This window comes from Lithobates pipiens, unplaced genomic scaffold (genome assembly GCF_037356315.1).
Source record: "Lithobates pipiens isolate NorthernLeopardFrog02 unplaced genomic scaffold, aLitPip1_a1.2 Scaffold_25, whole genome shotgun sequence".
NCBI classification, from domain to species: Eukaryota; Metazoa; Chordata; class Amphibia; order Anura; family Ranidae; genus Lithobates; species Lithobates pipiens.
This window is the reverse complement of record NW_027507787.1, coordinates 5,491,754-5,504,504: the sequence shown is the minus strand read 5'-3', so window position 1 is coordinate 5,504,504 and position 12,751 is coordinate 5,491,754. Positions and strand designations below refer to the sequence as shown.

The 12,751-nt window shown below is 39.0% G+C and overlaps 1 protein-coding gene across 2 annotated transcripts in view; it reads left to right on the top strand.

The window, feature by feature from the left end:
- Positions 1-12,751, top strand: part of ZCCHC24 (zinc finger CCHC-type containing 24) — a 183,699-nt gene that overhangs the window by 74,684 nt on the left and 96,264 nt on the right. Inside the window, exon 2 of one of the 2 annotated variants that reach the window (XM_077453989.1) lies at positions 3,011-3,211. In XM_077453989.1, the coding sequence (XP_077310115.1) occupies positions 3,011-3,211 (201 nt within the window). Of the gene's footprint in view, positions 1-3,007; positions 3,212-12,751 lie in introns of both variants that reach the window. The other variant, XM_077453988.1, reaches the window with a different exon arrangement.

The following is a 12,751-nucleotide window of genomic DNA, read 5'->3' as shown; positions in this document are numbered from 1 at the left end:
GTGTCCATTCAAATATAATAAAGTGTGGGACCGCTGGCTGAATGACGCTGACACCTGCATATAACCATTGTTAGACCCCGCCATTTTTAAGTGCATAAATCTGCTACTGGTTTGATACTCAAGGTGCTAAATGCTACAGGGGATATAATGTTTGGATACAAAACTGGACTCTATACTGAATGTACTATAGAATGCAAGCTGTAGGTACGCTGCTGTAAACTACTTTCCTACGTGTTATTTACTGTAAACTATGTTTTTTTGTTATCTGTGCTTTACTTCAATAAAACATTGTTAATGAAAAAAAAAATATCTCCTAAACCGTGTAGGTTTAGGAGATATTTCTTGGACCTACAGGTAAGCCTTAAGCCCCGTACACACTATCAGATTGTCTGCTGAGTTTTTCCTTCAGATTTACCAAAACCATATAATATGAGGTCAAACCTTAGAAGTTTCAATGTGTATGCAATCAGGCAGGCCCTTCTACTACATAGTTTTGGTAAATCTGAAGGAAAAACTCAGCAGACAATCTGATAGTGTGTACGGGGCTTTAATCTAGGCTTACCTGTAGGTCAAAGTGGTTTGTAAGGGTTTACAACCACTTTAAGCAGAATAAATATTGGCCTAAATTTATGAAGAAATTATATTTTACAATTTTTTTATTGGATGTGTTTTATAGCAGAAAGTAAAAAATATTGTTTTTTTTTTCAAAATTGTCGGTCTTTTTTTGTTTATAGCGCAAAAACTAAAAAATGCAGAGGTGATCAAATACCACCAAAAGAAAGCTCTATTTGTGGGAAAAAAATTACATCAATTTTATTTGGCTACAGTGTCGCATAACCGCGCAATTGTCAGTTAAATTAATGCGGTGCCGTATCGCAAAAAATGGCTACGTTATTAAAGGGGTAAATCTTCCAGAGGTTACGTGGTTAAAGAAAGCTGCAGATTCAAAAAGATTGAAATCACCAGTTGAAATTACTTTAAAATCTTAACAGCTATGATTGGGGTAGATCTACTTTAGATTAAGAAAGTGAAATCACACACACTATCGGGGCAACAACGAAGAGCCCTACTTGTTCACCGTGTGAGGACTATAGGACCCATATAGCTCTCTTCTGTGCCCCCCAGCATAGACTGGAAACCTATAGGGAAAAGAATCCAAGTGATCCCAGCCTTGTATATTTTTCTGAAATCCAGATATGAATGAATTTGACAGCCATTGCATCATAGAGATCAGTAACACAGTAATCTTTCCAGGTTTCCTCTGCCCTGATTAATAACAATCTTAGAACAACACGGTGACCTTTTGCAGTCGGCTCAACACCAGAGAATCACAATAGGGTGGACACGACCAGCGCACACACTTTACAAGATACATTGGCGCTACACTTTGTATTTCACTGAAGTGAAGTCACCGTGCAATGGTCTGCCAGTTGTTTTGTCAGCTTATATTGAATTTTCTAACCTCCCTAAAGCTGCTTCATTTGCCAAACACAGGGGTGGGTTCATCGAAGTCTTCTAAACATTTTCCACCATGGAAAAATGTAGCTAATTTTTATGCTTATTATCAATTCCCAGCAAAACACTAAACAATGACTGTGATGTACCATTGCATTTCATTTGGTGACAAAAACAGTGGAAACACAATATCATATTCAGCCAAAGTACATATTGAGTTTTTCTAACAATGTAACATAATTCGATATACAGTATATTTGAGTCATACATGCAAAATATGTCTGTAAAATTAAGTCAATTGGTTGTAAATGTCACGTTTTCCTTATTTTTGGGACATTGTTCAGCACGTTCATTAAAAATTTGTCTTTTGATTTTGAAAGTAAACAAGGAACAATTCAAGTTTAGGCCTTCTGGTGCCATAAGGAGTACTACTGTATAGCAATGCTTCCATTCCTAGCTCATCATCACCTTGTGCCTGCAAATATCACTTCTTTACTCATAAGTATAGTATGACTGAAGATATCACCCCATCCCGCAACGCTTGCGCAGTACGGAGGAGAAGGAGACTCCGAAAGTCTCCAAAGAAGAAGTGTCCAGGTTAAAGCCCCACCATCCAAGTGGACATACGGTTGCACATAGTAACAGGGCCCCTCACGGGCTCGCTTGGCTCGCCACGCTTCGCTCGCCTATTTTTTTATTCTAACTCTATGTCCACTTGGATGGCGAGGCTTGAACCTGGGCTCACTGCGCAGGCGCCGTTTATCTTCGGAGATGTTCGGCTTCTCCTTGTCCGTTCAAGCGCAGTACAGGGTGGACACTATTTGATATATCACTGGCTCGGGCTCTCATAGGCTCGTTGAGAGCCGAGCCGTCGCAGATGTCAGTCCAGGCATGTGGGCGGATCCCAACCATATGGCCGCGATCTTTCCTGAGCCTGGACCGGCTTGGTGATGTCAGCCAACAGCTGTCTTCAGAAAACAGGTGACATGAGTGCAAAATTATCTGCACTCCTGTGATCCATAGGAGAAGTACAACCAAATCAGCTTTGACTGTACTTCTCCTTTAATAAAGGGAGACTATGGGTATTTTTTTTAGCTCATAGACACATATAGTATGTGAACATAATTGGTTTAATTTAATGATATTATCAGTATATTTTAAAGTAAAAAAAAAAAAAAATTGTTCCCCAGTATCCTGTTTAGCAGTACCTAAATGCACTTAATACTCCTCTCCCTTGTGACAAGCCTATAGCTCATCTCTGAGCTGACAGCAGTGCCATGCACATCCCCTAATATACAGTTGACCACCATAAATAGCATTTTCAGGTCTGTGTATAATAAAAATGAACATACAAAGCACTAGCAGGTAAGAATGTGAAAGTCATGTCAAAATTTACTTAAATATTTCAATAAGAAGTTAATATCTACTTTCTGAAATAAGCTATAAAGCCCCTTTGACCTTTGTACGTTTTTGTAATTGATATCTTCTGGTGTTTGTACAATTGAAGCACAGTAACATGCAAAGGATCTAATCATTTAATTTCTTTCTATAGCAGGCACTGGGTAGCAGCCTTTACAAGAGCGCATCTCCTTATGGCTCCCTGAACAACATTGTGGATGGGCTGAGCTCTTTAACGGAACACTTCTCAGAAATCTCACTCTCCACTGAGAACAGAAAACCCAGCAAGCGGCCCCCTCCTAACTACCTGTGCCATCTCTGCTTCAACAAAGGTCATTACATTAAAGACTGTCCACAGGTAAGAAACATATTTGTGCCTGTATTCACCAATGTGGTGATAAATGGTCGTATGACTATTTGAAGTATAGCCTCATTATCTTGCTAGTCAAATTGTAAATTGCAATCCTCTATGGGGTTGATTTACTAAAACTGAAGAGTGCAAAATCTGGTGCAGCTCTTCAAAGAACGCAATCAGCGTCCATGTTTTTTTTTTTTTGTCAAAGCTTAATTGAACAAGCTGAAATTAGAAGCTGATTGGCTACCATGCACAGCTGCACCAAAATTTGCACTCTCCCGTTTTAGGAAATCAACCCCTATGTGTCATGCGCTTTTGTACGCATTGATTTGTCTGGAAATGCATAAGGCACAAAAGTATGAACTCTCACGGGTACATTCCCATGTATAGGAAACAATTGGTTGAAATAGAGAAGACTTGGCTGAACATTTCTATGCTGTCAAATTTGTTATAGTGTAACCAAGCCAATAAGTCCAACACTTTTTGGGGCCCAGAAGATCCCCTTCATGAGGGATGCACATGAGAATATACAAATTAGAATAACACATAAGAGAAACAATAATGAAAGAAAAACAAGAATAATACGTGTAAGTAATAGTGAAAAAATGGTACTATTAAAGAAAATTAGCACTATATTTAACCTAAAATCTACAATAAACAAAAAAAACCTAACTATAGGATGAAAGAAACTGTGGCATTAGAGCAATTAATCAGTTAAAAAAATAAAAAAAGCATTAAAAATAATATTTAAAGATTTTGGACTCTGAAGACTTTGTATGGTGATGTAGCTCCATTATATGTCAATTTTTTAGCCTTGGTGACTCCCGTTTTTCCAAGGGGTCCCATTGCTAAAAATATTGACGTTGTTTACCTTGAAATCTATTATAGTTTAGCTTGCACATACTTTAATACAGCTCGATAAATTGCAGTATTTTTTTATTAAAAGGATAAACAGATTGTCACTTTATTACTGATTACCCAGGACAGAGATGGTATTGAATATTTAAAACTGGCCATAGATAATAAAGGGCATTCAGATTTGTACGTAAACCACTCTCAGGCATATGTGTCAGCTCATACTTCTCTAAACACAAAAGGTTCCATTGGTTATCCATTTATGTGTAAGTTTATAGATTGGAGGTGCTCCGCATACACCTCTGATGCTAGTCTATTCAACCTCTCTAATCACTACTCCTGCCAATAAGCCTTGGTTGGTATGGCTAAAATCTCCCACAATCACTAGTTTGTTGCACTAATTTAGCCTTCATCCCAAAGAGAATTCCTAGTCTTCAATTTTTTAGATAAACAACTATAAGGCTGGGTTCACATATGTGCGAATTGGATGCGAGGGAACCTGCATTACATTCACGTGACATGGGAGTGTGACCCGGCTCTCTATGGAGCAGGTTCAAACAGGGGCTGGGGCGGACACGAAGTGGATTTCAAAAGGGTCCTGTTCGTGTTTGGGGTCTGGTTTAGGTGCGAATTCAGGCAAAAATTCGGACCTGAATTGCACCTGAACCGGTAAACAAATATGCACTGGACCCCAGGCACGAACCCAGGACCGTACATACTATATGTGAACCCAGCCTTATTGTTTTAATGTTCTTGATTTCATGTATACTTTGTAATTTTTTATATATATCGGAGGGCAGCCATATTTGCTTATTACAGTTAGGCTCTACTCTTCGCTAAACAATTTGTGTTGCTACACAATGGTTGTTCTTTACTTCTCCTTTCACAGCACAATGTATTAAAAAAGGGACACAAATCAATTATTTCACCTTATACCCTCAAAAGAATGTGTTAGGTTATTAAATTGTCTTTGTTTTATGAAGACAGTGTTGTTCCTTATAGGGATTTTATTAGCCCACCCTATCCTCACTGTGCTGCTTGTACTACCTGCCACTTAAACTTGCAGTGATTAATCTTTGCATTGGCCATATGAGAACTTCATGGTTTTTCAAGGATTCCTAACATTCTTTCTGGAGCTACTAAATGAAAGCATAACAACAGTGTTATAATCCTGCTAGTTTTTCTTGGAATTTTTACATTTGACTTCCATATGTATATATTTATAAAGTGTTTAAAAACTTTTTTTTTTTTTTTGCTTCTTTCTTGTGGAAACCAATCCTGTTAAGGTGTTGTTGTAAAGGAAGGTTCATTTTTGAGTTCACAGGTTAGAGGAGATAGCTAGTAGCCTCAGTGTGCTACCCATAGCACATTATTTACATCAATCAACATCACTCTCTTTTGTGATACATCGAATTTCTTCTGGGAAAAATTAGATCATCCTTTTTGTACAATTTAAGCAATTCAGTAGGATCTTTGCAACCAGTTAATTTAAAATACAGTAAGTACAGTCCAGTACTGTAGAACAGTGTATAGTAACTGGTAACACTATGACACCATTCTAACACGTACCTACTATTAATAGTTGAAGTGACACTAAATTCTGGTTTCAAAAACAAAAGTTCTTTTCACGTATGTATTTTTACTTCTAAATTACCTTCTGTTGCTCTTAGTCTCCTCCAAATTCCATTTTTTTCTGCTGTGATCCTACTTTATGTTAGTGCTTGGCTACCTTCATGCTCCGCTGTATGTAGGAACGTAACCGCCGTCTGTTGCTCACTCCCGAAATGAATTATGGACTAAGGAATTTTATAAGGCAGTACACATGATAACTAACGTGCACTGCTTGTCGACTGGGTCAAAAAAACAGGCCTGGGCATTTTAGATTGAGCAGCCCATTTTTTTTAAAACCAAAAACTTACTGTGAGAGGAGGACCAAGACCCCTGCGGGCTTATTGGAGGGCAGCAGACCAGCACAGCACCAGAAAATAAAAATAAAGACATTATCTGGCGGTTCGCCTAGGCTACCAGCCTACTGTTCCTCCCTGGACATGGTGTAAACCAGTCCTGTGTTCTGGAGCCCAGTGCTGGAACTTGGCGTAACTAACTTACCTGGCAGGGGGGTAGTAGCTTGGGCACCTGGGGCAATTGTCCTGCATCTCTTACGGGGTGCTTTGGGTTGTCCCCTCTGTGGCAGCCAGCATCTCTTTGATGGGGGGGGGGTGAGACGTCCTCAGCTCTGGGGGATTCATAAGTCTCTTATGGACTGTAAGTCTCAGCATGAACCCCTGAGATCTAAGGATGGGATGTGACCCCTTAGAGCTCAGGAGTTCATGCTGGGGCTTGTAGTTCTTCACTAGTTTGGGGGGTGTCATGTCATGTCCTCAGCTCTGAAGGGTTCATGCTTGGACTTGCAGTTCTTCACGTCACGCCCCACGTCGCGTCCCACATCACGTCACGTCCCCAAAAGTGAAGGACTACAAGTCCCAACATAAACCCCTGAGATCTAAGAATGTGACCTCCTCCCCTTTCTATCCCTTCGAAGTTGTCATCTGTCATCCAGCACCAGCTCAGCTTCCATCCTCTCTATCCCTTCATCTCTGCCCAGCTCCAAGGGCGTATTTACCACGAGGCAAACAAAGCATTTGCCTGGGGCAGCATTTTTTAGAGGGGCAGAGTCTGTACCAAGATGATGCCTGCAGTTGCAGGCATCACCCCGGTATAGTTTTTTTAGAGCCCTATTGTAATAGTGATTGGGGCAGCTTTCTAGCTGCTAGATTGTTATTACAAACAGCGGGAGGGGGCATGCCACTGGGGGATCTGATCCAGCTGGCCAGACAACCAAGTATAGCTGGAATTGGCTTTGCTCAGCTGTTTGTAACAGTAAATCGTAAGCGACAACATGACATTACTTCAGGTTTACTCTGGAACCATCTGCGCCATTTTGAAAACTCTAAAGTATTCAAAAACACTTATCTTGGTGTTTTTAATGTTTTTAAGGGCAGAGGAGGGATTTGGGATCTTATAGAAGAGTCAGTGACTTAAAGAGTCACTGCTTATTGCTGTCACAAGGATATTTACATTGCTTTTGACAGCAATAAGAGTGATAAAAAATTAGAGCAGCAGTGTAAAAAAAATTAAATAAAAATATATAAAAAAATAAATAAATAACTAAAAAAATTTATTAATTTAAAGTGCCTCCCATGCTCACACGCAAAGGTGAATACACATGTCGGTTTTGCATTCTTCCCATGGACCATCAATGTGAAATGCATTTTTTTTCCACTGAAAACCGCTAATTCGTTTTAGAAGGGGTTCCCCTAGACCTAAAAAAAAAGGTTCCTTGGGGGTAAAAAAGTTGAGGAAAGCCGATCTAACAAATCAATTAAATAGCAAAAATAAATGTATTAAAAAGCAGAGGTCCCAAAATTATTTTGTGCGTAGAATGTAGAAACTTTTAATCAATGGTTATTATTACTCTATTAGGTTAAAAATAAATATGCATTGAAAAGTACAGGTAAACACCAAAAACTAGTAGTAAAAAATAAAAATAATCAGAATCTCCAAATCACTGAATTAATATACCCAACATAATCCTAAAAAATTGTAAGAAAGAAACAAACAAGGTCTTTAATGAACAAAGATTTGTTGATTACCCTGTGGGCCCCCATTTTGTAACTTGTCCGGTCCCACTTACCCTGGATGAGCCTCTGCTGTTGGTTCTCCTTTGTATATATATTGAACATCTGGGATGGACGTAGCTGGTCTATGTTAAAAAATTGTTTTTATTTGTGTGTATTTCTGCTCAGTGTTAAAATTGATACGTTGTAGGTAGCTCTTGCTTTCAGATCAGGTAATCACAAGTTACATTGTATTTTTTTTACATGGAAGTTTTTTAAAGCAAACAATAAATAGAAAAAAAAAAAGGTATTGTAGTCAACCCCCTACTAACCCTTGTTATCCCTATCTAGCAAACTCCCCTTCTTATTTACATTTTTTTTATACCAGTCTGGAACATAACTGATAAAGATGGAACAACATATACATATGTAATAATATATATCTGTATAGAACTTCACACAAACATGTAGCCAAGGACTTTTTAGGGCATATAGTGAATGGCACAAGAATTTTTTTTACAACAAATTTAATGTACATTAAAAACATATTGCACCAAATCCAGTATTTATAAATAGAACCCAGTGTCATAAAATCATAAGGTTTTAGTACTGTTTGTTGGAACAAAGATTATTACTTCCAGAGGATGGGCAATCGAGGGACAACAAAAATAACTTTCTGGTGCCATTCACTATATGTGCTAAAAAGTCTATGGCTACAATTTTGTATGAAGTCCTATATGTACTATCTAGGATGTGGGCATATAGGACATAGACCCACCAGCAACTTTAAAGGAAACTTATCCTGAGAGAAAGGCATACCATGACATTGCAGAAAATGCTGCTTAGCTGTCAAACGGATCCTCTCTGATGCCTCATACACACGATCGGCAGCAAAAGCTGCCAGCAAAAGACCAATGAGAGCTTTTCATCTGAAAATGCGACCGTGTGTATGCTCCATCGGAATTTAGCTGGCCGAATTCCCGCCAGCAAAACTTTGAGAGCAGGTTCTCAATTTTTCAGACGGAAAAACTTTCCATCGGAAATTCCGATCATGTGTATGCAATTCCGACGTGCAAAAACTCACGCATGCTCAGATTCAACTACGAGATGGATGCTATTCGCTACAGGCTATTGAACTTGCTTTTTCTAGTCCCGTCGTATGTGTTGTACGTCACCCTGTTCTTGACGGTCGGAATTTGGTGTGACTGTGTGTATGCAAGACAGCTTGAGCGAAATCCCATTGGAATTCCGTCGGGAAAACCATCAGAGCTTTTTCCAACCTATAATTTCCGATGGTGTGTACGCACCATTAGTCATTAATAGAGAGTAGAGATGAGTTTGGGCATGTTTGAGTGCACTACTGAACCCGCATTACCAAGCTGCCATGCATATACATGGTCCTTGTATACTGAGATGGAGAATGCCTCAGCCACAAATAATTGGCCCATTAAAGGCAACAGGCAACAGCTTCCTGGAGACCTAGGCCATGTGGGTTTGAAAGTGCATCCGAACATGCTTGAGCTCATCCCTACAAGAGAGGAAGTTGCAAACCAGGAGTACTGACTTCCCTCCAACTTCATATACTGTTTTCTTGTTATGGGTAAGAAAGGAAGGCAGAGGAACAGGGTGACACAATAACTAGTATTTTAAAAAGGAAGCCAGTAATGGCAGACATTATAATTCATTTGTGACATATTTCTTTTAAGCTACTTGTGACCTTAAATGACAGCCAACAATGTATTATAGTGAAATATCCATTTTTTCTAGTGATGCAGTGCCTTGAAAAAGTATTCATACCCCTTGACATTTTCCACATTTAGTAATGTTTCTACCAAAAACATAAATGTATTTTTTGGGGATTTTATGTAATAGACCAACATAAAGTGGCACATAATTGTGAAATGGAAGGAAAATGATAAATGGTTTTCAAAATTTTTTACATATAAATATCTGAAAAGTGTGGCTTGCATTTATATTCAGTCCCCTTTACTCTGATATCCCTAACTAAATTCTAGTGGAACAATTGCCTTCAGAAGTAACATAATTAGCAAATAGAGTCCCCCTGTGTGTAATTTAATCTCAGTATAAATACAGCTGTTCTGTGAAGAGAACCTTAGTGAGCAAACAGCATCAGGAAGGCCAAGGAACACACCAGACAGGTCAGGGATAAAGTTGTGGAGAAATTTAAAGCAGGGTTAGGTTATAAAAAATATCCCAAGCTTTAAACATCTCACAGAGCACTGTTCAATCCATCATCCAAAAATGGAAAGAGTACGGCACTGCAAACCTACCAAGACATGGCTGTCCACCTAAACTGACAGGTCAGGCCAGGAAAGCATTAATCAGAGAAGCAACCAAGAAGCCCAGGGTAACTCTGCAGAAGCTGCAGAGATCCACAGCTCAGGTTGGAGAATCTGTCCATAGGACAACTATTAGTCGTGCACTCCACAAATCTGGCCTTTATGGAAGAGTGGGAAGAAGGAAGCCATTGTTGAAATAAAGCCAAAAAAAGTCCAGTTGTCAGTTTGCGAGAAGCCATGTGGGGGACACAGTAAACATGTGGAAGAAGGTGCTCTGGTCAGATGAGACCAAAATTAAACTTTTTGACCTAAAAGCAAAACGCTATATGTGGTGGAAAACTAATACTGCACATCACCCTAAATACGCCATCCAAACATGGTGGTGGCAGAATCATGTTGTGAGGATGCTTTTCTTTAGCAGGGACAGGAAAGCTGGTCAGAGTTGATAGGAAGATGGATGGAACCAAATACAGGGCAATCTAAAGCCGCGTACACACGGGCGGACTGTCTGGCCAACTTAGTCCGTCGAAACACATTTCAGCGGACAGTCCGCTCGTGTGTGGGCTTCAGCGGACTTTTTCAGCGTGCAGTCTGGCGGACTAAGTATTTCGGAATTTCCGTAATATTGTCCGTCGTACTTTGGTTTCAGCGGACAATCCGCTCGTGAGTAGGCTAGTTCGACGGACTAAGTATGGCGCATGCTCAGAAAGGATTTACACGGCGAAAGGTTGCATTGCTGTGTATTGGACTTCCTATTTCTAGTCCCGTCAACGTGCTGTACACGTCATCGCGCAAACTTTCGACGGACTGTTTTGCATCCGTGTGTGGTCAAGTCCGTTCATTCAAAAGTAGGACGGACTGTCCGTCGGATTGTCTGACGGACTAAGTTGCCCATACAGTCCGCCCGTGTGTACGCGGCTTTAGAAGAAAACCTGTCAGAGTCTACAAAAGACTTTAGACTGGGGCGGAGGTTCACCTTCCAGCAGGACAATGACCCTAAGAGCTACAATGGAATGATTTAGATCAAACTATATTAATATGGCCCAGTTAAAGTCCAGACCTAAATCTAATTGAGAATCTTTGGCAAGACTTGAAAATTTCTGTTCACAGACGCCCTTCATCCAATCTGACAGAGCTTGAGCTATTTTGCAAAGAATGGGCAAAAATGCCACTCTGTAGATGTGCAAAGCTGGTAGAGACATACACAAAAAGACTTGCAGCTGTAATTGCAGTGAAAGGTGGTTCTACAAAGTATTCACTTAGGGTGGGCTGAATACAAATGCATGCCACACTTTTCACATATTTATTAGTAAATAATTTTACAAAGACATTTATTATTTTCCTTCCACTTTACAATTATGTGCCACTTTGTGTTGGTCTATCAAATAAATTCCCAAATAAATACATTTACGTTTTTGATTGTAACATGACAAAATGTGGGAAATTTCAAAGGGTATGAATACTTTTTTCAAGGCACTGTATATTTACATATTATTGGCCCTTTCACCTAAAATCACTGGTTTACTGGTCCTAACTCTCTTTACTATTTCTAGGGACCCATGTATGCTGCCTTATAGCTCATTTCAGGGGTCCCCTTCTTTCGTCCTAAAATAAGATAAATCTCCTATGTGTAGTGGGATGCTTCAACAGTAATGGGAAATACAGTAATCCTGACCAAGCAATTCAAACAAGAAAAAGTCTACTAGTGTATTGTATACAAGAAATTAATTGAAAATATCCCCTATTATATTATACATACCTTTAGGGGTTTTGTTGATGTGAGTTGCAGAATACTTTCACAATGGAACTTGAGATACTCATAGATGTCTCCTGATTTTGAGCATAGCTTGCAAATATTGGGCAGCTTCTGGAAGGTATGATAACAAGTGTCTCAGTAGGTCAGAGGCACCAGGGGATTCTCCAGTGTGCTGGACAATCTCTCTGAAAACAGATCCCAATCCTTCCTATGGAGTAGAGCAGGGGACTCCAAACTTTTTAAATGAAGAGCCCGTTTACTGTCCTTCAGACTTTAGAAGGGCAAGACTATAGCCACTGAGAGTATAAATTGTTCTTGTGTCAGTGGGAGTAAAAAATATCTCATCATTGGTGTCAGTGAGAGCAATGGTGCCTCATCCTTAGTGTCTGTGGGAGTAATAGTGTTCCCTCATTATAAATGATAGTGTTTTATTCCTGCGCTACCACTGGTGATCTATCAAATGTCAGGGGCTGCTGCTACTACCGTAATGGATCACACCGTATCCACTTAATATGAAACTAAAGATATGTTGGTATTGCGCTGCCCCTATATTAAATAACCCTCCGAGGGTGATAAGTATAATGCCTAATTACATAAATCAATAGTGAAATATAAAAATATATATATAAATGTCTACTGAATAATATCAAAAAGTGCAAAGTGCTACATTAAATAAAATAAAATAAACACACCACAGAGGTGATAGAATCCAAATAAATGAAAATCAAGTGAACAAAGGTAAGTAACTAAAAACAGTCTCTTAAAAAATTACTATTTTGATAAAGTGCAGAGAAAATGCAAAAAAAAAGAAGTAGTAAACGCACTACAGAGTCAATTGAAAACCTCCACCTTTGTTCACTTGATTTTCATTTATTTGGATTCTATCACCTCTGTGGTGTGTTTATTTTATTTTATTTAATGTAGCACTTTGCACTTTTTGATATTGTTCAGTAGACATTTATATATATATTTTTATATTACACTATTGATTTATGTAATTAGGCATTATACTTAT